Source organism: Oncorhynchus tshawytscha, linkage group LG05 (assembly GCF_018296145.1).
Source record: "Oncorhynchus tshawytscha isolate Ot180627B linkage group LG05, Otsh_v2.0, whole genome shotgun sequence".
In the NCBI taxonomy this organism is placed as follows: Eukaryota; Metazoa; Chordata; class Actinopteri; order Salmoniformes; family Salmonidae; genus Oncorhynchus; species Oncorhynchus tshawytscha.
Window position 1 is genome coordinate 88,877,486 of NC_056433.1, and position 27,610 is coordinate 88,905,095.

The 27,610-nt window shown below is 45.1% G+C and overlaps 1 protein-coding gene across 2 annotated transcripts in view; it reads left to right on the forward strand.

Annotated features, from left to right (window-relative positions):
- Positions 1–21,452, forward strand: part of LOC112251871 (gamma-aminobutyric acid receptor subunit alpha-5-like) — an 81,209-nt gene extending 59,757 nt beyond the window's left edge. For both annotated transcript variants that reach the window (XM_042322669.1, XM_042322668.1), the window contains 3 exons: positions 14,043–14,195; positions 15,160–15,368; positions 20,858–21,452. In XM_042322669.1, the coding sequence (XP_042178603.1) occupies positions 14,043–14,195; positions 15,160–15,368; positions 20,858–21,157 (662 nt within the window). In that variant the 3' untranslated portion in view covers positions 21,158–21,452. The remainder of the gene's footprint in view (positions 1–14,042; positions 14,196–15,159; positions 15,369–20,857) is intronic.
- Positions 21,453–27,610: the final 6,158 nt, after the last annotated feature.

The following is a 27,610-nucleotide window of genomic DNA, read 5'->3' on the forward strand; positions in this document are numbered from 1 at the left end:
AGGATGGAGAAGCTGTCTTCATTAAAATATGGGGATTCTAGTGGGGGATATAGGTAGCACACAGGAGGACATTTTTCTCTGTTAGGATAATTTCTTTTTGAATTTCTAGCCAAATGTAGAATGTTCCTGTTTTGATTAATTTAATGGAGTGAGTTAGGTCTGCTCTATACCAAATTAGCATACCCCCTGAGTCCCTTCCCTGTTTCACACCTGGTAGTTTGGTGGATGGGACTACCAGCTCTCTGTAACCTAGAGGGCAACCAGTGGGTCCATCTCCTCTATACCAGGTTTCTTGCAGGATGACAATGTCTGTATTACCGATTTCTTTGGTGAAGTCCGGGTTTCTGCTCTTTAGGCCAAAGGCAGATGACCTCAGGCCTTGGATATTCCAGGATAATATAGTGAAGGCTTTTTGTTCCATAGAGTGTCCAATGTTGTTGGTCGTGGTTTAGCCTCAGGCCAGTAAGTGTGAGCAGAGCCTGCTGAGCATCTGGTACATGCCATTGGCTTGGGCGAGTGTGAGAGTGGGGGTTGGGACTGTTTGCCCGCTCACTACCTGGGCGTATGTGTGGCTTCCATGTTGAGGCCCTCTTTGCGGGGGTGGGGTGCATGGGGTGGGCAGGAGTGGCATAGGTCTGATCTGAGGGGGCCTAAATGGAGTGTGGGCATGGTTGACGTGGGGGGGTGTTGATTGGTTGGGGTGGGGGTGTGGATGTGTCTGGGTGTACTGTGGTCTGGATGTAATTCCTCTTGGTGTGGGTCCTCTATGTGTAGGTCCAGGGGAGGTCCTGCAGATCTGGGAGGGTGTCTCGCTGGTCTGGGTGGGGTGTCTATTGATCTGTTGCTCCTGTGTAGAGTGTTGGGGATACGTTTGAGAGCGATGTCCTTTAGAGTCCGGGCAAAGGTGGGCACTGCTGCCTTGTAGAGGTGGACCTGGTCATAGAGGCTGTTCAAGTCCAGGGTGGAGTGGTGGGCCAGGAAAACGTTTGGTTTTGAGGCACAGTCACGGGAGATACTTGCATTTACCCGCTGTATTGTGGCGGGGTGGAAGTCTTTTCGTGGTAGCAGGGTGGAGATAACCACTTGTGCGTTGGGGAAAGTAGAAGAAGCCTTTTCAATCACTCCCTTCAGTGCTGTGGCCACTCTTTCCTGCTGTGCTCTCAGGTCTCTCCCTCTCTCTCTCACTCTCTGTCTCTCTCCCTCTTCTCTCTCTCTCTCTCTCTCTCTCTCTCTCTCTCTCTCTCTCTGTCTCTCTCTCTGTCTCTCTCTCTGTCTCTCTCTCTCTCTCTCTCTCTGTCTCTCTCTCTCTCTCTCTCACATGACCTGGTAGGTCTGGTAGACACCTGGTAGACACATGACCTGGTAGTAGACCAGTGTCAACATGACTGAGAAGACACATGACCTGGTAGTGGACCAGTGTCAACATGACTGAGAAGACACATGACCTGGTAGTAGACCAGTGTCATGACTGAGAAGACACATGACCTGGTAGTGGACCAGTGTCAACATGACTGAGAAGACACATGACCTGGTAGTGGACCAGTGTCAACATGACTGAGAAGACACATGACCTGGTAGTAGACCAGTGTCAACATGACTGAGAAGACACATGATGTGGTAGTGGACCAGTGTCAACATGACTGAGAAGACACATGATGTGGTATGAAAGACAAAACAAAACAAGATGGGAAATATAGTTGACATTCTTTTGCACTTTTCACTGGCTGTCCCTCAGGTTGTGGCAGGAGGACACATATTTGGCTGCCAAAACTGCACATTTGGACTTTTCACCCAATAAATATTTGATATTTTCTTCATTTTTTATAGTTTCAAATTCTTTGTATTGAATTCAAGCTGTAAATTCCAAAATGCAACGTAAAAAGATTTCATAACTTTTTTAAATTCTTTACCTTCAAAATGAGACAAACAATCCAACAACAACATCTATTAAAATACGATTTTTCAATTGAAGTAAACTCTTATTTAGCAAATGTAATTTGTTTATTATTTAAGATAGAATTTGTGTCATGCCACTTGGGTGGGTGTAGTGTGAGGGTGGTGGAGTTCTTGTGCTCATCTTACCATGACCCTCGGCCTATCACATGTGAGCATCCATGACCCTTGGCCTATCACATGTGAGCATAGTAGACTCAGCATTTGTTTAATGTCACTCATTTGGTTGGTGGGGGCCAGTTGCTCCTCTCACTGCGTAGCTCTGCCTGCTGGGCTGTGGCTCCTCCAAGTGTGGGTCTGCGGTGGGGGGCAGGGGGTGGGAGGCCTCGTCTGGGTGGAGAGGTCGGACTGCGGTTTAAAGCGACGTCCTTGAGAGTCTTGGCAAGAATGGGGACTGTCTCCCTGTACAGGTGAACATGGTCATAGAGCCGGTCCAGATCGAGGATGGGGACTGTCTCCCTGTACAGGTGAACATGGTCATAGAGACGGTCCAGATCGAGGGTGGGATGGTGGGGACTGTCTCCTGTACAGGTGAACATGGTCATAGAGACGGTCCAGATCGAGGATGGGATGGTGGGGACTGTCTCCCTGTACAGGTGAACATGGTCATAGAGACGGTCCAGATCGAGGATGGGATGGTGGGGACTGTCTCCCTGTACAGGTGAACATGGTCATAGAGACAGTCCAGATCGTGGGTGGGATGGTGGGGACTGTCTCCCTGTACAGGTGAACATGGTCATAGAGACGGTCCAGATCGAGGGTGGGATGGTGGGGACTGTCTCCCTGTACAGGTGAACATGGTCATAGAGACGGTCCAGATCGAGGGTGGGATGGTGGGGACTGTCTCCCTGTACAGGTGAACATGGTCATAGAGACGGTCCAGATCGAGGGTGGGATGGTGGGCCAGGTGTACATTGGGTCGCAGGGCACAGTCCCGGGAGAGGCTGGCGTTTATTCTTTGGATTGTGGCAGGGTGGAAGTCCTTCCTCTGTAGAAGGGTTGACACCACGATCCTTGAGTTGGGGAAGATTGCGGAGGCCTTCTCGATCACTCCCCGTAGTGAAGTCGCCACCCTCTCCTGCTGAGCACGCAGGTCGTTGCTTCCGGTGTGTATGATTATGTGGCTTGGCGACCCGAGATGGGCCTGATCAAGCAGCTCCATGGCACTCTGCGTTGTTGGGCACCACACCTTTCTCCTTTTGTGTTGAGGGGAAAAGTTTATTCTCCTGAACAAACTTCCCATTCAACAGGACGATGTCAGCCAGTGTTTCTTCTGGACTGGAGGGGAAAGGGGAGGTCTGGTGGGTGTTGGAGCTGGGGCGTGGCTGGTCTGTGCCGGTGTCAGTGGGAGGTTGTTCTGTTGGTTGGGGAGGATGGGTGGGGCAGGCAGGGCTGGGGAAGCCTGGCTGGTTGATCTGGGTTCCTCTGCTGTGTGAGGGCAGGTCATAGAGTGGTGATCTAGCTGCTCCTGCAGCCTGTCCTCTGTCCTCTGTCTCTCCTGCAGCCTGTCCTCTGTTCTCTGTCTCTCCTGCAGCCTGTCCTCTGTCCTCTGTCTCTCTTGCAGCCTGTCCTCTGTTCTCTTTCTCTCCTGCAGCCTGTCCTCTGTCCTCTTTCTCTCCTGCAGCCTGTCCTCTGTCCTCTTTCTCTCCTGCAGCCTGTCCTCTGTCCTCTGTCTCTTTCTCTCCTGCAGCCTGTCCTCTGTCCTCTGTCTCTCCTGCAGCCTGTCCTCTGTCCTCTTTCTCTCCTGCAGCCTGTCCTCTGTCCTCTTTCTCTCAAGCAGCCTGTCCTCTGTCTTCTTTCTCTCAAGCAGCCTGTCCTCTGTTCTCTTTCTCTCCTGCAGCCTGTCATCTGTCCTCTGTTCTCTTTCTCTCCTGCAGCCTGTCCTCTGTCCTCTGTCTCTCCTGCAGCCTGTCCTCTGTCCTCTGTCTCTCCTGCAGCCTGTCCTCTGTCCTCTTTCTCTCCTGCAGCCTGTCCTCTGTCCTCTTTCACTCCTGCAGCCTGTCCTCTGTCCTCTTTCTCTCCTGCAGCCTGTCCTCTGTTCTCTTTCTCTCCTGCAGCCTGTCCTCTGTCCTCTGTTCTCTTTCTCTCCTGCAGCCTGTCCTCTGTCCTCTGTCTCTCCTGCAGCCTGTCCTCTGTCCTCTTTCTCTCCTGCAGCCTGTCCTCTGTCCTCTTTCTCTCCTGCAGCCTGTCCTCTGTCCTCTTTCTCTCTTGCAGCCTGTCCTCTGTTCTCTTTCTCTCCTGCAGCCTGTCCTCTGTCCTCTGTTCTCTTTCTCTCCTGCAGCCTGTCCTCTGTCCTCTGTCTCTCCTGCAGCCTGTCCTCTGTCTCTCCTGCAGCCTGTCCTCTGTCCTCTTTCTCTCCTGCAGCCTGTCCTCTGTTCTCTGTCTCTCCTGCAGCCTGTCCTCTGTTCTCTTTCTCTCCTGCAGCCTGTCCTCTGTCCTCTGTTCTCTTTCTCTCCTGCAGCCTGTCCTCTGTCCTCTGTCTCTCCTGCAGCCTGTCCTCTGTCCTCTTTCTCTCCTGCAGCCTGTCCTCTGTCCTCTTTCTCTCCTGCAGCCTGTCCTCTGTCCTCTTTCTCTCTTGCAGCCTGTCCTCTGTTCTCTTTCTCTCCTGCAGCCTGTCCTCTGTCCTCTGTTCTCTTTCTCTCCTGCAGCCTGTCCTCTGTCCTCTGTCTCTCCTGCAGCCTGTCCTCTGTCTCTCCTGCAGCCTGTCCTCTGTCCTCTTTCTCTCCTGCAGCCTGTCCTCTGTTCTCTGTCTCTCCTGCAGCCTGTCCTCTGTCCTCTGTCTCTCCTGCAGCCTGTCCTCTGTCCTCTGTCTCTCCTGCAGCCTGTCCTCTGTCCTCTTTCTCTCCTGCAGCCTGTCCTCTGTTCTCTGTCTCTCCTGCAGCCTGTCCTCTGTTCTCTTTTTCTCCTGCAGCCTGTCCTCTGTCCTCTGTTCTCTTTTTCTCCTGCAGCCTGTCCTCTGTCCTCTGTCCTCTTTCTCTCCTGCAGCCTGTCCTCTGTCCTCTGTCTCTCCTGCAGCCTGCCCTCTGTCCTCTGTCTCTCCTGCAGCCTGTCCTCTGTCCTCTTTCTCTCCTGCAGCCTGCCCTCTGTCCTCTGTCTCTCCTGCAGCCTGTCCTCTGTCCTCTTTCTCTCCTGCAGCCTGCCCTCTGTCCTCTGTCTCTCCTGCAGCCTGTCCTCTGTCCTCTGTCTCTCCTGCAGCCTGTTCTCTGTTCTCTTTCTCTCCTGCAGCCTGTCCTCTGTCCTCTGTCTCTCCTGCAGCCTGTCCTCTGTCCTCTTTCTCTCCTGCAGCCTGCCCTCTGTCCTCTGTCTCTCCTGCAGCCTGTCCTCTGTCCTCTTTCTCTCCTGCAGCCTGCCCTCTGTCCTCTGTCTCTCCTGCAGCCTGTCCTCTGTCCTCTGTCTCTCCTGCAGCCTGTTCTCTGTTCTCTTTCTCTCCTGCAGCCTGCCCTCTGTCCTCTGTCTCTCCTGCAGCCTGTCCTCTGTTCTCTTTCTCTCCTGCAGCCTGTCCTCTGTCTTCTGTCTCTCCTGCAGCCTGTCCTCTGTTCTCTGTCTCTCCTGCAGCCTGTCCTCTGTTCTCTTTCTCTCCTGCAGCCTGCCCTCTGTCCTCTGTCTCTCCTGCAGCCTGTCCTCTGTCCTCTGTCTCTCCTGCAGCCTGTTCTCTGTCTCTCCTGCAGCCTGTCCTCTGTTCTCTTTCTCTCCTGCAGCTCCTCTCTTAGTGTGGTCAGATCGTTATTACTGTTCAGCCTGTCTTTTTGGAGCTCTCTCACCTCCTTTGTTTGATCAGCCAGCTCTCTCTTGAGTCCGTCTCTCTCTTGCTGAACCTCTTTCAGCTGTGTTGCAAGGCTGCTGTCCTGCTCTGTCCTCACCTTGGTTAGGAACTCCTCTAAGGTGTGGATGTCTGGTTGATGTTTACACCTTGGTTAGGAGCTCCGCTCAGGATGTCTGGTTGCTGTTTGCTCACGCTCTCCCTGAGCAGGACCGCCTCCCCCTCCAGTCTGGTGAACTCATCCCTCATGGCAGCCATGGTGGTGAGGAGGACCACCTCCCCCTCCAGTTTGGTGAACTCATCCCTCATGGCAGCCATGGTGGTGAGGAGGACCACCTCCCCTCCAGTTTGGTGAACTCATCCCTCATGGCAGCCATGGTGGTGAGGAGGACCGCCTCCCCCTCCAGTTTGGTGAATTCATCCCTCATGTCAGCCATGGTGGTGAGGAGGACCACCTCCAGTCTGGTGAACTCATCCCTCATGGCAGCCATGGTGGTGAGGAGGACCACCTCCCCCTCCAGTTTGGTGAACTCATCCCTCATGGCAGCCATGGTGGTGAGGAGGACCACCTCCCCCTCCAGTTTGGTGAATTCATCCCTCATGGCAGCCATGGTGGTGAGGAGGACCAACTCCCCCTCCAGTCTGGTGAACTCATCCCTCATGTCAGCCATGGTGGTGAGGAGGACCACCTCCAGTCTGGTGAACTCATCCCTCATGGCAGCCATGGTGGTGAGGAGGGCCTGAGTCTGCTCTGCACTGAGGGGGTCGCTCTCCTCCTGGGGCGTGTCCTCCACTATGGTCGGAAGAGAGGTGCAGGATGTGCCTTTTTGGGTGGGGAGAGTAGGGGTGAGGGGGGTGCTGGTGGAGTTTGTCTTGTGGGAGGGCATGTCACTGGTGGTGTCCTGCTCTCTCTCTGCTCTCTCCTTATTGGTCTGAAAGTCTGTTTCAAACAGCCTAATGTTACCTTGCACCATGACAGTCCCAGTCTTGTAGAGGTTGATTGTTATCATGGTGCTGTCAGGGTCGTCTGTCTCTGACTTTCAGCTTCCACCCATTACAGATTCCCTCTTTCTTTATGGATGGGTAGTGAGAGCAGACTGCTGAGCGCCAGGCATTTGGCTGGTCAGTGAGGAAGATGAGATTACTCACGTCACCGTTTTTGTAGAGGTCTGTGAAAAGGGTTTCTGGCCTCCCCTTTAGTAGTTTCTGTTTCAAAGCTTTCCTCGTGGTGTCATTTTTGGCCTCTTTAGGGTAGAGAACGGATTCAGTGCTGAGGAGGAGTGGGGACATGGTGCCTGTGGGCTCTGTTCTGCTGCCCTGTTGCCATGGCAACCGGTTTGTCTGTCTGCTGCTGTTGCTAGCAAGCACTAATTTAGTTCAAAAACCAGCAAAAAGAGTGACAAATCCTCACACAAAAAAACAGAAGATATGTTTAAAGTTAGAGTCCGTGCTCCTTTTTGGTTTACTCACTCAGTTTGGTCATTTGATGTAGTTGTATTAACTCCCCTTGCTAGGTTTGTTATAGCTCTCTCTCTCTCTCTCTCTCCTCTCTTGCTCTCTCTCTCTGTCTCTCTCTCTCCCCCTCTCTCTCTCTCTCTCTGTCTCTCTCTCTCTCTCCCCCTCTCTCTTCTCTTTTAACATTACCTCATGCTGTCACTATCATTGATGATTTCATGTCACTTTTTTTTCTCAGTAATCTCTCTTTACAATCAGTACGCATGTTTACTTAATGACCTGCTCTTCTATCATTGCCAAACCGTTTTGAAAATCCCTGTTCCAGTGTATACTGTATTCCTGTGTAGTTTTGGGTGCCAATGTAAAGGAGTTAGCTTCGTAATCTCATTCCCCAACTCATTCTTTCAAATTGATACCTTTTCTATATAATTGGATAAGACATTGTCAAGCGAGTGGTCATGTGTGTTTCCGAGGCAGAGGATCCCTGGTTTGAGCCCAGTAAGGGACTTGGACTGGGATGGATGCGCTTAAGCAAGCACCAGGTTCCACTCACGAAAAGGTTTCTAATTTAAAGGATCTTTTTCTGGTTAAATCTAAATGCTATTACACCTAACTTTCTCCATTCTCCCTCCATAATCCCTCCATTCTCCCTCCATAATCCCTCCATTCTCCCTCCATAATCCCTCCATAATCCCTCCATAATCCCTTCATAATCCCTCCATTCTCCCTCCATAATTCCTCCATAATCCCTACATTCTCCCTCCATAATCCATCCATAATTCCTCCATTCTCCCTACATTATCTCTCTCATTCTCTCTCCACAATCCCTCCATTCTCCCTCCATTCTCTCTCTCATTCTCTCTCCACAATCCCTCCATTCTCTCTCCATTGTCTCTCCATTGTCTCTCCATAATCCCTCTATTCTCTCTCCATTCACTTTCCATAATCCCTCCATTCTCTCTCCATTCACTCTCCATAATCCCTCCATTCTCTCTCCATTCTCTCTCCGTAATCCCTCCATTCGCCCGCTATTGTCCTTCCATTCCGCCTCTATTCTCCCTCCATTCTCCATCCATTCTCTGTCCATTCGCACTCAACTGTCTCTCCATTCTCCCTCCATTCTCTCTCATTCTCCCTCCATTCTACCTCCATTCACCCTCCATTATCCCCCATTGTCCCTCAATTCTCTCTCCGTAATCTCTCCATTCTCCCTCCATTCTCTCTCTCCATTCTCCCTCCATTCTCTCTCTCCATTCTCCCTCCATTCTCTCTCTCCCTCCATTCTCCCTCAATTCTCTCTCTGTAATCTCTCCATTCTCCCTCCATTCTCTCTCTCCCTCCATTCTCCCTCCATTCTCTCTCCATAATCTATCTCCATTCTCTCTCCATTCTCTCTCTATTCTCTCTCCATTCTCCCTCCATTCTCTCTCCATTCTCTCTCCATTCTCCCTCCATTCTCTCTCTCCCTCCATTCTCCCTCCATTCTCTCTCCATAATCTATCTCCATTCTCTCTCCATTCTCTCTCCATTCTCCCTCCATTCTCCCTCCATTCTCTCTCCATAATCTCTCTCCATTCTCCCTCCATTCTCCCTCCATTCTCCCTCCATTCTCTCTCCATTCTCCCTCCATTCTCCCTCCATTCTCTCTCCATTCTCCTCCATTCTCTCTCCATTCTCCCTCCATTCTCTCTCCATTCTCTCTCCATTCTCTCTCCATTCTCTCTCCATAATCTATCTCCATTCTCCCTCCATTCTCTCTCCATTCTCCCTCCATTCTCCCTCCATTCTCTCTCCATTCTCTCTCCATTCTCTCTCCATTCTCCCTCCTCCATTCTCTCTCCATTCTCTCTCCATTCTCTCTCCATTCTCTCTCCATAATCTATCTCCATTCTCCCTTCTCTCTCCATTCTCCCTCCATTCTCCCTCCATTCTCTCTCCATTCTCTCTCCATTCTCCCTCCATTCTCTCTCTCCCTCCATTCTCCCTCCATTTCTCTCTCCATAATCTATCTCCATTCTCTCTCCATTCTCTCTCCATTCTCCCTCCATTCTCTCTCCATTCTCTCTCCATTCTCCCTCCATTCTCTCTCTCCCTCCATTCTCCCTCCATTTCTCTCTCCATAATCTATCTCCATTCTCTCTCCATTCTCTCTCCATTCTCCCTCCATTCTCCCTCCATTCTCTCTCCATAATCTATCTCCATTCTCTCTCCATTCTCCCTCCATTCTCCCTCCATTCTCTCTCCATAATCTATCTCCATTCTCTCTCCATTCTCTCTCCATTCTCCCTCCATTCTCTCTCCATTCTCTCTCCATTCTCCCTCCATTCTCTCTCCATTCTCTCTCCATTCTCTCTCCATTCTCTCTCCATTTCTCCATTCTCTCTCCATTCTCTCTCCATTCTCTCTCCATTCTCTCCATTCTCCTCCATTCTCTCTCTCCATTCTCCCTCCATTCTCTCTCTCCCTCCATTCTCCCTCCATTCTCTCTCCATAATCTATCTCCATTCTCTCTCCATTCTCCCTCCATTCTCCCTCCATTCTCCCTCCATTCTCTCTCCATTCTCCCTCCATTCTCCCTCCATTCTCCCTCCATTCTCCCTCCATTCTCCCTCCATTCTCCCTCCATTCTCTCTCCATTCTCTCTCCATTCTCCCTCCATTCTCCCTCCATTCTCCCTCCATTCTCCCTCCATTCTCTCTCCATTCTCTCTCCATTCTCCCTCCATTCTCCCTCCATTCTCCCTCCATTCTCCCTCCATTCTCCCTCCATTCTCCCTCCATTCTCCCTCCATTCTCTCTCCATTCTCCCTCCATTCTCTCTCTCATTCTCCCTCCATTCTCTCTCTCCCTCCATTCTCCCTCCATTCTCTCTCCATAATCTATCTCCATTCTCTCTCCATTCTCCCTCCATTCTCCTCCATTCTCCCTCCATTCTCCTCCATTCTCCTCCATTCTCCCTCCATTCTCCCTCCATTCTCCCTCCATTCTCTCTCCATTCTCCTCCATTCTCCCTCCATTCTCCCTCCATTCTCCTCCTCCCTCCATTCTCCCTCCATTCTCTCTCCATTCTCTCTCCATTCTCTCTCCATTCTCCCTCCATTCTCCCTCCATTCTCTCTCCATTCTCCCTCCATTCTCTCTCCATTCTCTCTCCATTCTCTCTCCATTCTCTCTCCATTCTCTCTCCATTCTCTCTCCATTCTCCTCCATTCTCTCTCCATTCTCTCTCCATTCTCTCTCCATTCTCCCTCCATTCTCCCTCCATTCTCCCTCCATTCTCTCTCCATTCTCCCTCCATTCTCTCTCCATTCTCTCTCCATTCTCCCTCCATTCTCCCTCCATTCTCTCTCCATTCTCCCTCCATTCTCTCTCATTCTCCCTCCATTCTACCTCCATTCACCCTCCATTATCCCCCATTGTCCCTCAATTCTCTCTCCGTAATCTCTCCATTCTCCCTCCATTCTCTCTCTCCATTCTCCCTCCATTCTCTCTCCATTCTCTCTCCATTCTCTCTCCATTCTCCTCCATTCTCTCTCATTCTCCCTCCATTCTACCTCCATTCACCCTCCATTATCCCCCATTGTCCCTCAATTCTCTCTCCGTAATCTCTCCATTCTCCCTCCATTCTCTCTCTCCATTCTCCCTCCATTCTCTCTCTCCCTCCATTCTCCCTCAATTCTCTCTCTGTAATCTCTCCATTCTCCCTCCATTCTCTCTCTCCCTCCATTCTCCCTCCATTCTCTCTCTCCATTCTCCCTCCATTCTCTCTCTCCCTCCATTCTCCCTCAATTCTCTCTCTGTAATCTCTCCATTCTCCCTCCATTCTCTCTCTCCCTCCATTCTCCCTCCATTCTCTCTCCATTCTCCCTCCATTTCTCTCATCTCCATTCCCTCCATTCTCCCTCCATTCTCTCTCCATTCTCTCTCCATTCTCTCTCCATTCTCCCTCCATTCTCCCTCCTCCATTTCTCCCTCCATTCTCTCTCCATTCTCCCTCCATTCTCTCTCCATTCTATCTCCATTCTCTCTCCATTCTCCCTCCATTCTCCCTCCATTCTCTCTCCATTCTCCCTCCATTCTCTCTCCATTCTCCCTCCATTCTCTCTCCATTCTCCCTCCATTCTCTCTCCATTCTCTCTCCATTCTCCCTCCATTCTCTCTCCATTCTCCCTCCATTCTCCCTCCATTCTCTCTCCATTCTCCCTCCATTCTCTCTCCATTCTCTCTCCATTCTCCCTCCATTCTCTCTCCATTCTCCCTCCATTCTCCCTCCATTCTCTCTCCATTCTCCCTCCATTCTCTCTCCATTCTCTCTCCATTCTCTCTCCATTCTCCCTCCATTCTCTCTCCATTCTCTTCCTCTCTCCATTCTCTCTCCATTCTCTCTCCATTCTCTCTCCATTCTCCCTCCATTCTCTCTCCATTCTCTCTCCATTCTCTCTCCATTCTCCCTCCATTCTCTCTCCATTCTCCCTCCATTCTCTCTCCATTGTCTCTCCATTCTCTCTCCATTCTCTCTCCATAATCTATCTCCATTCTCCCTCCATTCTCTCTCCATTGTCTCTCCATTCTCTCTCCATTCTCTCTCCATTCTCTCTCCATTCTCTCTCCATTCTCCCTCCATTGTCTCTCCATTCTCTCTCCATTCTCTCTCCATTCTCTCTCTCCCTCCATTCTCCCTCCATTCTCTCTCCATAATCTATCTCCATTCTCTCCATTCTCTCTCCATTCTCCCTCCATTCTCTCTCCATTGTCTCTCCATTCTCTCTCCATTCTCTCTCCATTCTCCCTCCATTCTCCCTCCATTCTCCCTCCATTCTCCCTCCATTCTCCCTCCATTCTCTCTCCATTCTCTCTCCATAATCTCCCTCCATTCTCTCTCCATTCTCTCTCCATTCTCTCTCCATAATCTCCCTCCATTCTCCCTCCATTCTCTCTCCATTCTCTCTCCATTGTCTCTCCATTCTCTCTCCATTCTCTGTCTCCATTGTCTCTCCATTCTCCCTCCATTCTCTCTCCATTCTCCCTCCATTCTCCCTCCATTCTCTCTCCATTCTCCCTCCATTCTCCTCCATTCTCCCTCCATTCTCCCTCCATAATCTCCTCCATTCTCTCTCCATTTCTCCCTCCATTCTCTCTCCATTCTCTCTCCATTCTCTCTCCATTCTCTCTCCATTCTCCCTCCATTCTCTCTCCATTCTCTCTCCATTCTCTCTCCATTCTCCCTCCATTCTCTCTCCATTCTCCCTCCATTCTCTCTCCATTCTCTCTCTCCATTCTCTCTCCATTCTCCTCCATTCTCCCTCCATTCTCCCTCCATCCCTCTCTCTCCATTCTCCCTCCATTCTCTCTCCATTCTCCCTCCATTCTCCCTCCATTCTCTCTCCATTCTCTCTCCATTCTCTCTCCATTCTCTCTCCATTCTCTCTCCATTCTCTCTCCATTGTCTCTCCATTCTCTCTCCATTCTCTCTCCATTCTCTCTCCATTCTCTCTCCATTCTCTCTCCATTCTCCCTCCATTCTCTCTCCATTCTCCTCCATTCTCTCTCCATTCTCTCTCCATTCTCCCTCCATTCTCCCTCCATTCTCTCTCCATTCTCTCTCCATTCTCCTCCATTCTCCCTCCATTCTCTCTCCATTGTCTCTCCATTCTCCCTCCATTCTCCCTCCATTCTACCTCCATTCTCTCTCCATTCTCTCTCCATTCTCCCTCCATTCTCTCTCCATTCTCTCTCCATTGTCTCTCCATTCTCCCTCCATTCTCCCTCCATTCTCCCTCCATTCTCTCTCCATTCTCCTCCATTCTCTCTCCATTCTCCCTCCATTCTCCCTCCATTCTCCCTCCATTCTCTCTCCATTCTCCCTCCATAATCTCCCTCCATTCTCTCTCCATTCTCTCTCCATTCTCTCTCCATTCTCTCTCCATTCTCCCTCCATTTCTCTCTCCATTCTCTCTCCATTCTCTCTCCATTCTCCCTCCATTCTCCCTCCATTCTCCCTCCATTCTCTCTCCATTCTCCCTCCATTCTCTCTCCATTCTCCCTCCATTCTCTCTCCATTCTCTCTCCATTGTCTCTCCATTCTCTCTCCATTCTCCCTCCATTCTCTCTCCATTCTCCCTCCATTCTCCCTCCATTCTCTCTCCATTCTCCCTCCATTCTCCCTCCATTCTCTCTCCATTCTCTCTCCATTCTCTCTCCATTCTCCCTCCATTCTCCCTCCATTCTCTCTCCATTCTCTCTCCATTCTCACTCCATTCTCCCTCCATTCTCCCTCCATTCTCTCTCCATTCTCTCTCCATTCTCCCTCCATTCTCTCTCCATTCTCTCTCCATTCTCTCTCCATTCTCTCTCCATTCTCCCTCCATTCTCTCTCCATTCTCCCTCCATTCTCCCTCCATTCTCCCTCCATTCTCTCTCCATTCTCTCTCCATTCTCTCTCCATTCTCCCTCCATTCTCCCTCCATTCTCTCTCCATTCTCTCTCCATTCTCTCTCCATTCTCCCTCCATTCTCCCTCCATTCTCTCTCCATTCTCTCTCCATTCTCCCTCCATTCTCTCTCCATTCTCTCTCCATTCTCTCTCCATTCTCTCTCCATAATCTATCTCCATTCTCTCTCCATTCTCTCTCCATTCTCCCTCCATTCTCTCTCCATTCTCTCTCCATTCTCTCTCCATTCTCCCTCCATTCTCTCTCCATTCTCCCTCCATTCTCTCTCCATTCTCTCTCCATTCTCCCTCCATTCTCTCTCCATTCTCTCTCTATTCTCCCTCTATTCTCTCTCATTCTCTCTCCATTTTCCCTCTCCCTCCATTTTCCCTCCATAATCCCCACATTCTTCCTCCCTCTATCCGTCTGTCCGTCTGCCCCTGCAGGTCAGTACACAGTGATGATGTGTCACTTCTATCTGAAGAGGAAGATCGGCTATTTCGTCATTCAGACCTACATGCCCTGCTTCATGACCGTCATCCTCTCCCAGGTGTCCTTCTGGCTCAACCGCGAGTCTGTCCCCGCCAGGACTGTCTTCGGTCAGTAATGTGACAACAGAATTGCATCTCTATGAGTCTGTACATGCCAGGACTGTCTTTAGTCAGTAGTGTGACAGTTTTCTGAAGGCAAAATGAAAGGAAATTCCCATGAGCACCACAATGCATTTCCCACCCAATGCGTTCTTCACCAAATGCTCTACTGAGGTTTTGTAGCATACAGCTTTGACCTACTGCAATAGCTATGTTGGTCTGTTGTACTTCAAACAATGTGTTGGCAGGTTGCTTACGATTCAAACCTTCTCAAACAGCCTAATTCATAGTCTTAGTAGAGGTGCCCCAACACTAATGTGAGCTGTACCACATACAAGGTTTTTTAATTGCATTCTTCCCACCCCACACTAAGACATTACCCCATTCCACTTTTCAATCTTGTATTTATCATATGCTTTGCTTTTGTACTGACAGCACTATCAGGCTTGATTGATTGAGCTGTGTTGTGTTATAGTAATGTGGTGTATTTCCTTAACCCATTATTTTAATAAGGCATGTCCGGGCTGCATCACAACCGGCCGTGATGTGGAGTCCCACAGGGCGGCGCACAAATGGTCCAGCTTCGTCCGGGTTCGGCCGGTGTAGGCCGTCATTGTAAATAAGAATTTGTTCTGATTTGCCTAGTTAAATAAAGGTTAAATAGAAATGAAATAATAATAAAAAATAAAATAAATCTAATTATATTTTTTAAATATTATTTTTTACATTTTTTCCTAACATCTTTTCTTGGTCAGTAGGTACCCAACATATCTGTTTCTATTTGTCTGTTTCTTCCTGTTTCTCTCTGTTTTTCTAAGTGTCTCCATCTCTCTGCGTTGCATACGCCACCTTGGGCCAGAGAGTTACGGAAACAATGGGAAAAGATCTCCTCGTGGACAGAGAAAATGCCTGAAACCAGCCTTGGTTTGTCCTTCTCTCCATTATGTTTCTCCTTCCTCATCTCTCTTCATAGGTGTGACCACCGTGCTGACCATGACCACTCTTAGCATCAGTGCCCGTAACTCTCTGCCCAAGGTGGCGTATGCCACAGCCATGGACTGGTTCATAGCAGTCTGTTATGCCTTCGTCTTCTCTGCTCTTATCGAGTTCGCTACCGTCAACTACTTCACCAAGAGGAGCTGGGCCTGGGATGGGAAGAAAGCCATGGAGGATACGCGTAAGGTGTGTGTGTATTTGTAGGTGGGTGGATAGGTGTGTGTGTGTGTGTTGTGGGTGTGTTTATGTTTGTGTGTGTTGTGGGTGTGTTTATGTTTGTGTGTGTTGTGGGTGTGTTTATGTTTGTATGTGTTGTGGGTGTGTTTATGTTTGTGTGTGTTGTGGGTGTGTTTATGTTTGTGTGTTTGTGTGTGTGTGTGTGTGTGTGTGTGTGTGTGTGTGTGTGTGTGTGTGTGTGTGTGTGTGTGTGTGTGTGTGTGTGTGTGTGTGTGTGTGTGTGTGTGAGTCAATAGGTACACAGCTCAACCTGCCAGGGTCCAGGCTCTGCCAGGGTCTAGGCTCTGCCAGAGTCTAGGCTCTGCCAGTCTCAAGGCTCTGCCAGGGTCCAGACTCTGCCAATCCCCAGGCTCTGCAAGGGTCCAGGCTCTGCCAGGGTCTAGGCTCTGCCAGTCTCCAGGCTCTGCCAGGGTCTAGGCTCTGCCAGTCTCAAGGCTCTGCCAGGATCCAGGCTCTGCCAATCTCCAGGCTGAGGCAGTCCACTATCTCCTGCTAGCATTTATCCTCCCCTAGCTACTGGCTTTGTCTGTGGGTTGGGCATGCATCAATTGTGTGTGGACTGGGCATGCATCGATTGTGTGTGGGTTGGGCATGCATCGATTGTGTGTGGACTGGGCATGCATCGATTGTGTGTGGGTTGGGCATGCATCGATTGTGTGTGGGTTGGGCATGCATCGATTGTGTGTGGGTTGGGCATGCATCGATTGTGTGTGGGTTGGGCATGCATCGATTGTGTGTGGGTTGGGCATGCATCGATTGTGTGTGGGTTGATTTCGTCTGTGAAATAAAAAATTGTAGATCTTTGGATAGCTGGATTGTTTATTCATGTATGATCAGAAGACTATTGATACCTTTACTAGTTACACTGTTATATTGATACCTTTACTAGTTACATTGTACTATTGATACCTTTACTAGTTACACTGTTATATTGATACCTTTACTAGTTACACTGTTATATTGATACCTTTACTAGTTACACTGTTATATTGATACCTTTACTAGTTACACTGTTATATTAATACCTTTACTAGTTACACTGTTATATTAATACCTTTACTAGTTACACTGTTATATTGATACCTTTACTAGTTACACTGTTATATTAATACCTTTACTAGTTACACTGTTATATTGATATCTTTACTAGTTACACTCTACTATTGATATCTTTACTAGTTACACTCTACTATTGATACCTTTACTAGTTACACTGTTATATTGATACACTCTACTTTTGATACCTTAACTAGTTAAACTGTACTATTGATACCATAACTAGTTAAACTGTACTATTGATACCTTAACTAGTTAAACTGTACCTTTGATACCTCAACTAGTTAAACTGTACTATTGATACATTAACTAGTTCAACTGTACTATTGATACACTGTACTATTGATACCTTAACTAGTTAAACTGTACCTTTGATACCTTAATAGTTAAACTGTACTATTGATACCTCAACTAGTTAAACTGTACTATTGATACCTTAACTAGTTAAACTGTACCTTTGATACCTTAATAGTTAAACTGTACTATTGATACCTTAACTAGTTAAACTGTACCTTTGATACCTTAACTAGTTAAACTGTACCTTTGATACCTTAATAGTTAAACTGTACTATTGATACCTTAACTAGTTAAACTGTACCTTTGATACCTTAATAGTTAAACTGTACTATTGATACCTTAACTAGTTAAACTGTACCTTTGATACCTTAATAGTTAAACTGTACTATTGATACCTTAACTAGTTAAACTGTACCTTTGATACCTTAATAGTTAAACTGTACTATTGATACCTTAACTAGTTAAACTGTACCTTTGATACCTTAATAGTTAAACTGTACTATTGATACCTTAACTAGTTAAACTGTACCTTTGATACCTTAATAGTTAAACTGTACTATTGATACCTTAACTAGTTAAACTGTACCTTTGATACCTTAATAGTTAAACTGTACTATTGATACTTTAACTAGTTTTAAACTGTACCTTTGATACCTTAATAGTTAAACTGTACTATTGATATACTGTACTATTGATACCTTAACTAGTTCAACTGTACCTTTGATACCTTAACTAGTTAAACTGTACTATTGATACCTTAACTAGTTAAACTGTACCTTTGATACCTTAATAGTTAAACTGTACTATTGATACCTCAACTAGTTAAACTGTCCTATTGATACCTTAACTAGTTAAACTGTACCTTTGATACCTTAACTAGTTAAACTGTACTATTGATACCTCAACTAGTTAAACTGTCCTATTGATACCTTAACTAGTTAAACTGTACCTTTGATACCTTAACTAGTTAAACTGTACTATTGATACCTCAACTAGTTAAACTGTCCTATTGATACCTTAACTAGTTAAACTGTACCTTTGATACCTCAACTAGTTAAACTGTCCTATTGATACCTTAACTAGTTAAACTGTACCTTTGATACCTTAACTAGTTAAACTGTACCTTTGATACCTTAATAGTTAAACTGTACTATTGATACCTTAACTAGTTAAACTGTACCTTTGATACCTCAACTAGTTAAACTGTACCTTTGATACCTTAACTAGTTAAACTGTACCTTTGATACCTTAACTAGTTAAACTGTACCTTTGATACCTTAATAGTTAAACTGTACTATTGATATACTGTACTATTGATACCTTAACTAGTTAAACTGTTATATTGATACCTTAACTAGTTAAACTGTTATATTGATACCTTAACTAGTTCAACTGTTATATTGATACCTTAACTAGTTCAACTGTTATATTGATACCTCAACTAGTTAAACTGTTATATTGATACCTCAACTAGTTAAACTGTTATATTGATACCTCAACTAGTTAAACTGTACTATTGATACCTTAATAGTTAAACTGTCCTATTGATACCTTAATAGTTAAACTGTCCTATTGATACCTCAACTCAAGAATGTCTGAAAATATCGATGTCATAGCAGTCACTAATTAATTAATTCCTCGTCAGTCTCGTTCTGAACGTTGCATAATTCATAAATCTGCACAAACCCCGGTCTCAGTAATCATTCCATACCACACAAGTTGAGTTGATTATTTATTTACTAACAAGCTAAATGATAACATAAGATACACATACACACATAGTCTAGGACTAGGTTATTGGTTAGAACTTAATACAATGACAACAGGTCCATAGCGGACCAACACAATATGACACGTGTTACACAAGATGGAGATTTAAAGAGAGAGAGAAAAGCAACAATTTAATATATTTGTAAACTACGCTTAGTTTAGCCCTAACACCTTGCCCGAACTGCCGCTCTTATGGATAAGAAGTATTATAATGTATGTATTTACCTGTTGAAAGTCTCTGTTGGGAATCTCTGTTGGGTATCTCTGTTGGGAATCTCTGTTGGGTATCTCTGTTGGGAATCTCTGTTGGGAATCTCTGTTGGGAATCTCTGTTGGGAATCTCTGTTGGGAATCTCTGTTGGGAATCTCTGTTGGGTATCTCTGTTGGGTATCTCTGTTGGGAATCTCTGTTGGGAATCTCTGTTGGGAATCTCTGTTGGGAATCTCTGTTGGGAATCTCTGTTGGGTATCTCTGTTGGGAATCTCTGTTGGGTATCTCTGTTGGGAATCTCTGTTGGGTATCTCTGTTGGGTATCTCTGTTGGGTATCTCTGTTGGGTATCTCTGTTGGGAATCTCTGTTGGGTATCTCTGTTGGGTATCTCTGTTGGGAATCTCTGTTGGGAATCTCTGTTGGGAATCTCTGTTGGGAATCTCTGTTGGGTATCTCTGTTGGGAATCTCTGTTGGGTATCTCTGTTGGGAATCTCTGTTGGGAATCTCTGTTGGGTATCTCTGTTGGGAATCTCTGTTGGGAATCTCTGTTGGGAATCTCTGTTGGGAATCTCTGTTGGGTATCTCTGTTGGGTATCTCTGTTGGGTATCTCTGTTGGGTATCTCTGTTGGGTATCTCTGTTGGGTATCTTCGGATGATCTGGTCTTTCATCTTCAGGTGTAAGTCTCTGATTGTCCGCAAGATGTCACAATGTCGTTTCTCTTAGTTGTCTGTTTCCTTGCACTCGTTCCCCGGCTTGGGAATGGAAGCTGTGTAGATAACAGATGATTCACCTTGTTAGATACTCCAACATTGGGAATGGAAGCTGTGTAGATAACAGATGATTCACCTTGTTAGATACTCCAACTTTGGGAATGGAAGCTGTGTAGATAACAGATGATTCACCTTGTTAGATACTCCAACATTGGGAATGGAAGCTGTGTAGATAACAGATGATTCACCTTGTTAGATACTCCAACATTGGGAATGGAAGCTGTGTAGATAACAGATGATTCACCTTGTTAGATACTCCAACATTGGGAATGGAAGCTGTGTAGATAACAGATGATTCACCTTGTTAGATACTCCAACATTGGGAATGGAAGCTGTGTAGATAACAGATGATTCACCTTGTTAGATACTCCAACATAGCCTTAATTGTTCAGAGGTTTCATTTGTTTTCAACCTCGTGTTGCATTTGAGGGTTGTGACGACTCGTGGACCTCGGCTGCAGCGCTTTGTCCTCTAGTCTGATATGTCAATTCTTAACTCACATGTTTTATACCCCCGGGTAGAAAGGGGGCGTTTCTGTCTTCATGACACTCTTTCTGGGTTACCTGGAGCGTAGCTAGTTACGAGGCAAGGTATCACCGTTTACTACGATCTCATTAGACAACTAAAATCACAGGCTCATTGTCACAAGAAACATTCTCTTTGATCTGGACGTTTTCTACACAGCGTGTAGAATTATAACATCCTCATTTAACCTTTAGTAACGTCATAAAATAGACATACATTTTCATATTCCATCCATCATTATGCCCAACATTTGGCTGATCAAATCTATTGTCCGATCAAATCTATTGTCCCAAAGTCCATTTAATGCATGTCACAGTTCTAAGGTAGACTCTCCATACGGTACACACAGACCTTCCAGTCCCAAACACTAAAGGAAAAAGGATTAGTCTGCTGCCCTAAAATGTACGATGGGCGTGAGGTGTCATAACCCCCCTCCATACCTCTCCCACTCTGCAGGAGGTAGAGGTATCTCTGTAGAGCTGATCCTCACAGGCCCGTCATGACACTATTGATACCTTTACTAGTAATGCTGTACTACTATTGATACTATTGATGCTCTGATTTTGTTTACAGCCAATCATCCTTTAATAAATTGCTTCCATCGTTTTCACTGAAGCCCCAACGTCATTCTAGAATGTCTATTCTTTTCTTTATTTACCACTGTTGCTATAGTACTTAGCTTACTAAGGGAAAGTTGTGTTCAGAGCCAAGATGTTTCCTCATTTAAATAGGATTCAATGTTATCAATGTGAATTTAGAATGAAATACTGAAACAATGTTTTCCTTTTGTCCTTCTCCTGACCAGAAAAACCCTACGGCTCTGTCCAAGAAACCTAACAACACCTGTTCAGCTGGGGTCAGCTACACTCCCAACCTGACTAAGGACAATGCCATCGCCACCATCTCCAACAGCGCAGACATCCAGCTGAAACTGGCTGAGGTCAAGACCCCCGACCCCAAAAAGACTTACAACAGCGTCAGCAAGATCGACAAGATGTCCCGTATAGTGTTTCCTGTTCTGTTTGGGACATTCAACCTGGTTTACTGGGCTACGTACCTCAACAGGGAACCAGTGATCAAAGGAGCTGTGAACCCCTATACATAGAAGGAGAAGGCCAGGGAAGTGGCCTTAAACGTCCCCTGTTACCAATGGAGTGCATTACTTTTGATCAGGGCACATTAGGGTTAGGTTTAGAGTTAAGGTTAGGGTTAGGTAGAGTTAGAGTTAGGGGCTCTGGTCAAAAGTAGGGCATTTTATTATATTTCTGGAATTTGTGACAGAGGCTCCTGTTTCACCCCATTACACTACACAACTACACTACACCACTACACCACTACACTACACCACTACACCACTACACTACACCACTACACTACTACACTACACCACTACACTACACCACTACACCACTACACTACACCACTACACTACACCACTACACCACTACACTACACCACTACACTACACCATTACACTACACCACTACACGATACCACGACACTCTACCACTACACCACTATCCTACTCTACCACTACACCACTACACTACACCACTACACCACTACACTACACCACTATACTATACCACTACACTACACCACTACACGATACCACTACACTCTACCACTACACCACTATCCTACTCTACCACTACACCACTACACTACACCACTACACCACTACACTACACCACTACACTATACCACCACACTACACCACTACACGATACCACTACACTCTACCACTACACTATACCACTCCACTATACCACTATACCACTCCACTACACTACACCACTACACTACACCACTACACTACACCACTACACTACACCATTACACTACACCACTACACGATACCACTACACTCTACCACTACACCACTATCCTACTCTACCACTACACCACTACACTACACCACTACACTACACCACTACACCACTACACTACACCACTACACTGTACCACTACACTACACCACTACACGATACCACTACACTCTACCACTACACTATACCACTCCACTATACCACTATACCACTACACTACACCACTACACCACTACACTACACCACTACACTACACCACTACACCACTACATGATACCACACCACTCTACCACTACACCACTACACTACTCTACCACTACACCATTACACTACACCACTACACCATACCACTATACCACTACACTATACCACTACACCACTATACCAAAACACTACACCACTACACCATACCACTACACTAAACCATACCACTACACTACACCATACCACTGCACTATACCACTACACTATACCACTACACTATACCACTACACTACACTATACCACTACACTACACCACTACACTACACTATACCACTATACCACTACACTATACCACTACACTATACCACTACACTACACTATACCACTATACCACTACACTATACCACTACACTATACCACTACACCAGTACACTACACCACTACACTACACTATACCACTATACCACTACACTATACCACTACACTATACCACTATACCACTACACTATACCACTACACTATACCACTACACTACACCACTACACTATACCACTACACTATACCACTACACTATACCACTACACTACACCACTACACTACACTACTACACTATACCACTATACCACTACACTACACTACTACACTACACTATTACACTATACCAGTAAACCACTACACTACACTACCTCACAACACTACTATACTAAACCACTACACTGCACCACTATACTATACCACTACACTATACCACTACACTATACCACTACACCATACCACTACACTATACCACTACACTATACCACTATACCACTACACTTTACCACTACACTATACCACTACACTATACCACTACACTACTACACGACACTACTACACTACACCACTACACTACACCACTACACTCAACCACTACACTATACCACTATACCACTATACCACTACACTATTCCACTACACTAAACCACTACAGACATATTGTTGCATAAACTGGACCCACATACTGCTATCATATCGAACACCATGCCAAGCAATTAATAACTTATTCTAATCATCATGGTTTACTAGGAGAGTTATGATCTTAATCCCTTATTCTAATCATCATGGTTTACTAGGAGAGTTATGATCTTAATCCCTTATTCTAATCATCATGGTTTACTAGGAGAGTTATGCTCATAATCCCTTATTCTAATCATCATGGTTTACTAGGAGAGTTATGATCTTAATCCCTTATTCTAATCATCATGGTTTACTGGGAGAGTTATGATCTTAATCCCTTATTCTAATCATTATGGTTTACTGGGAGAGTTATGATCTTAATCCCTTATTCTAATCATCATGGTTTACTAGGAGAGTTATGATCTTAATCCCTTATTCTAATCATCATGGTTTACTAGGAGAGTTATGCTCTTAATCCCTTATTCTAATCATCATGGTTTACTAGGAGAGTTATGCTCTTAATCCCTTATTCTAATCATCATGGTTTACTAGGAGAGTTATGCTCTTATTGTTTTCATCTCAACACAAATTATAATATGAGAGCTATAATATGGATATAGTCATAGAAATAGATTTTCTAGAAAGGGCTTAGAGCCTCTAACCCTGGCAATTTGACAGGTAAACGTATGGGTACTTTCCGTATGTTTGACCTGGTATTGCGATGCAACCCCAATCTACAGATAGTATTTCTATGGGAATAGTATTGCCATGTTTGCCTTGACTCTTTCTACGGTATGATAATACAGCTTCTACTTTCTGAAAACGATCCTTTCTTTTGCTCCTCCGTGTTTCCAGAACTCCAGATAGTCATCACTGATGATTAGTTTCTGCCACCAACACTGCATCCCAAATTGCACCCTATTCCCTATAAAGTGCACTACTTTTGACCAGAACCCAAAGGGCTCTGGGCCCTATAGGGAACAGGGTACCATTTGGAACAGGTAAACTCGACTGGGAACATTTGGCATTTACATCATTTTCTCACACAGGTCCAGATGCTTTCTGTTGCTAAAAGGACAGCGAGGCCAAATGCTATGCAAAATAATGTCTCTACGCTATACCCACGGTATTAGTACTATATGAGTACTGTATTAGTACTATATGTCCACTGTAATACTACTATATGACTACTGTATTAGTACTATATGACTACTGTATTAGTACTATATGACTAATGTATTAGTACTATATGACTACTGTATTAGTACTATATGACTACTGTATTAATACTCTATGACTCCTGTATTAGTACTATATGACTCCTGTATTAGTACTATATGACCACTGTATTAGTACTATATGACCACTTTATTAATACTATATGACTACTGTATTAGTACTATATGACCACTGTATTAGTACTATATGACTACTGTAATACTACTCTGACTACTGTATTAGTACTATATGACTACTGTAATAATAATCTGACTACTGTATTAGTACTATATGACTACTGTATTAATACTATACGACTACTGTAATACTACTCTGACTACTGTATTAGTACTATATGACTACTGTATTAATACTCTATGACTACTGTAATACTATTCTGACTACTGTATTAGTACTATATGACTACTGTATTAGTACTCTATGACTACTGTAATACTACTCTGACTACTGTATTAGTACTATATGACTGCTGTATTAATACTCTATGACTACTGTAATACTACTCTGACTACTGTATTAGTACTATACGACTACTGTAATACTACTCTGACTACTGTATTAGTACTATACGACTACTGTAATACTACTCTGACTACTGTATTAGTACTATATGACTACTGTATTAATACTCTATGACTACTGTAATACTACTCTGACTACTGTATTAGTACTATATGACTACTGTATTAGTACTCTATGACTACTGGAATACTACTCTGACTACTGTATTAATACTATATGACTACTGTATTCATTTCTTACTACTACTATGATGCCTGATTTTATCTTTGAAAATCTTGGGTTGCGTCTCCAATGGCACTCTTATCTACATTGTGCACTACTATTGACCAGAGCCCTGTGAACCTTGGTCAAACACAGTGCACTGTATAGCCTAGGGAATAGGGTGCCATTTGGGAAGCACTTTGTACAAAATGGGCTGAAAGCTGTTTAAGCTGTGGCCCAAGCACATGGATCTCCACTTAGCTTGTTAGAAGAAGATAATAGCCATGATCAATGTGTTGCCTTCAGATTGGTAATTCCTCACGAATGCACTGACATTTCTTGCAATTCCTTTTTGAAAAGCTGTTACAATGTTCGTCCTCTATTGTTGTTTAACTACATAGCAAATTTTCTGTTGAAAGTTGAAAGAAGAACTGAATTTGAGCTGTGAAGTGATAATTGTCAGCTTTATGCTTGAAGATCAGTCCCTGCAGGATTCCGTACTTCTGCGATCTGAAATTGGAAAAAATCATCGCATATGCAAAATGTCAGAAATCAAAATCAAGAATTTTTGCCCACAAAATAACACAAAAAATCCCTGTGAAATTCTGAAGGGATTGGTAGATGCTCCGTGAAAGACATTTGTAGATGATATAGCCTGCTGCTTTTAGCCAGGTTCTATTCAATTACTGAGGTTAGCTTGGATTTGGATTTGCACTATAACTTTCACCAAATTCCCAGGTTTTCCAGAAATCCCGGTTTGGAGGATTCCTGATTCCCTGCTGATTCTAGGAATCTTCCAAATCAAATCAAAAGGTATTTGTCACATGCTCCGTAAACAACAGGTGTAGACTAACAGGTGTAGACTAACAGGTGTAGACTAACAGGTGTAGACTAACAGGTGTAGACTAACAGTGAAATGCTCCGTAAACAACAGGTGTAGACTAACAGGGGAATGCTCCGTAAACAACAGGTGTAGTAGACCTCACAGTGAAATGCTGAATACAACAGGTGTAGTAGACCTTACAGTGAAATGCTGAATACAACAGGTGTAGTAGACCTCACAGTGAAATGCTGAATACAACAGGTGTAGTAGACCTCACAGTGAAATGCTGAATACAACAGGTGTAGTAGACCGTACAGTGAAATGCTGAATACAACAGGTGTAGTAGACCTCACAGTGAAATGCTGAATACAACAGGTGTAGTAGACCTCACAGTGAAATGCTGAATACAACAGGTGTAGTAGACCTTACAGTGAAATGCTGAATACAACAGGTGTAGTAGACCTCACAGTGAAATGCTGAATACAACAGGTGTAGTAGACCTCACAGTGAAATGCTGAATACAACAGGTGTAGTAGACCGTACAGTGAAATGCTGACTGACGGGTCCTTTAGAACAATGTAGAGAAAAAATAGAAAAAAATAAAAAATAAATGAGTAACAACTTGTCAGTATACACTGGGTACCAGGTAATAACATGGTTATATACACAGGGTACCAGTACTGAGTAGATGTGCAGGGGTATGAGGTAATAACATGGTTATATACACTGGGTACCAGTATGGAGTCAATGTGCAGGGTATGAGGTAATAACATGGTTATATACACAGGGTACCAGTACTGAGTAGATGTAGAGGGGTATGAGGTAATAACATGGTTATATACACAGGGTACCAGTACTGAGTAGATGTAGAGGGGTATGAGGTAATAACATGGCTATATACACAGGGTACCAGTACTGAGTAGATATGCAGGGGTATGAGGTAATAACATGGTTATATACACTGGGTACCAGTACTGAGTAGATATGCAGGGGTATGAGGTAATAACATGGTTATATACACAGGGTACCAGTACTGAGTAGATGTAGAGGGGTATGAGGTAATAACATGGCTATATACACAGGGTACCAGTACTGAGTAGATATGCAAGGGTATGAGGTAATAACATGGTTATATACACTGGGTACCAGTACTGAGTAGATATGCAGGGGTATGAGGTAATAACATGGTTATATACACTGGGTACCAGTACTGAGTAGATATGCAGGGGTATGAGGTAATAACATGGTTATATACACTGGGTACCAGTACTGAGTAGATATGCAGGGGTATGAGGTAATAACATGGTTATATACACTGGGTACCAGTACTGAGTAGATATGCAAGGGTATGAGGTAATAACATGGTTATATACACACTATTTAGCAGTCAACCAGGATTTCTGGAAAATGTAGGAATTTGGTGAAAGCTGAATTTAGCAACCCTAGCTTGGATGAAATACTACATGCAGACACAGTAACATGGTTATATACACAGGGCACCAGTACTGATGAAATACTACATGCAGACACAGTAACATGGTTATATACACAGGGCACCAGTACTGATGAAATACTACATGCAGACACAGTAACATGGTTATATACACAGGGCACCAGTACTGATGAAATACTACATGCAGACACAGTAACATGGTTATATACACAGGGCACCAGTACTGATGAAATACTACATGCAGACACGGCTCTGGTCATCGCTCTGTATAAGGGTGTCCTGTGCCCATACGGCTCTGGTGGTATTGCTCTGTGCAGGGAATAGGATGTCCTGGGCCCACTGGTCAGTATT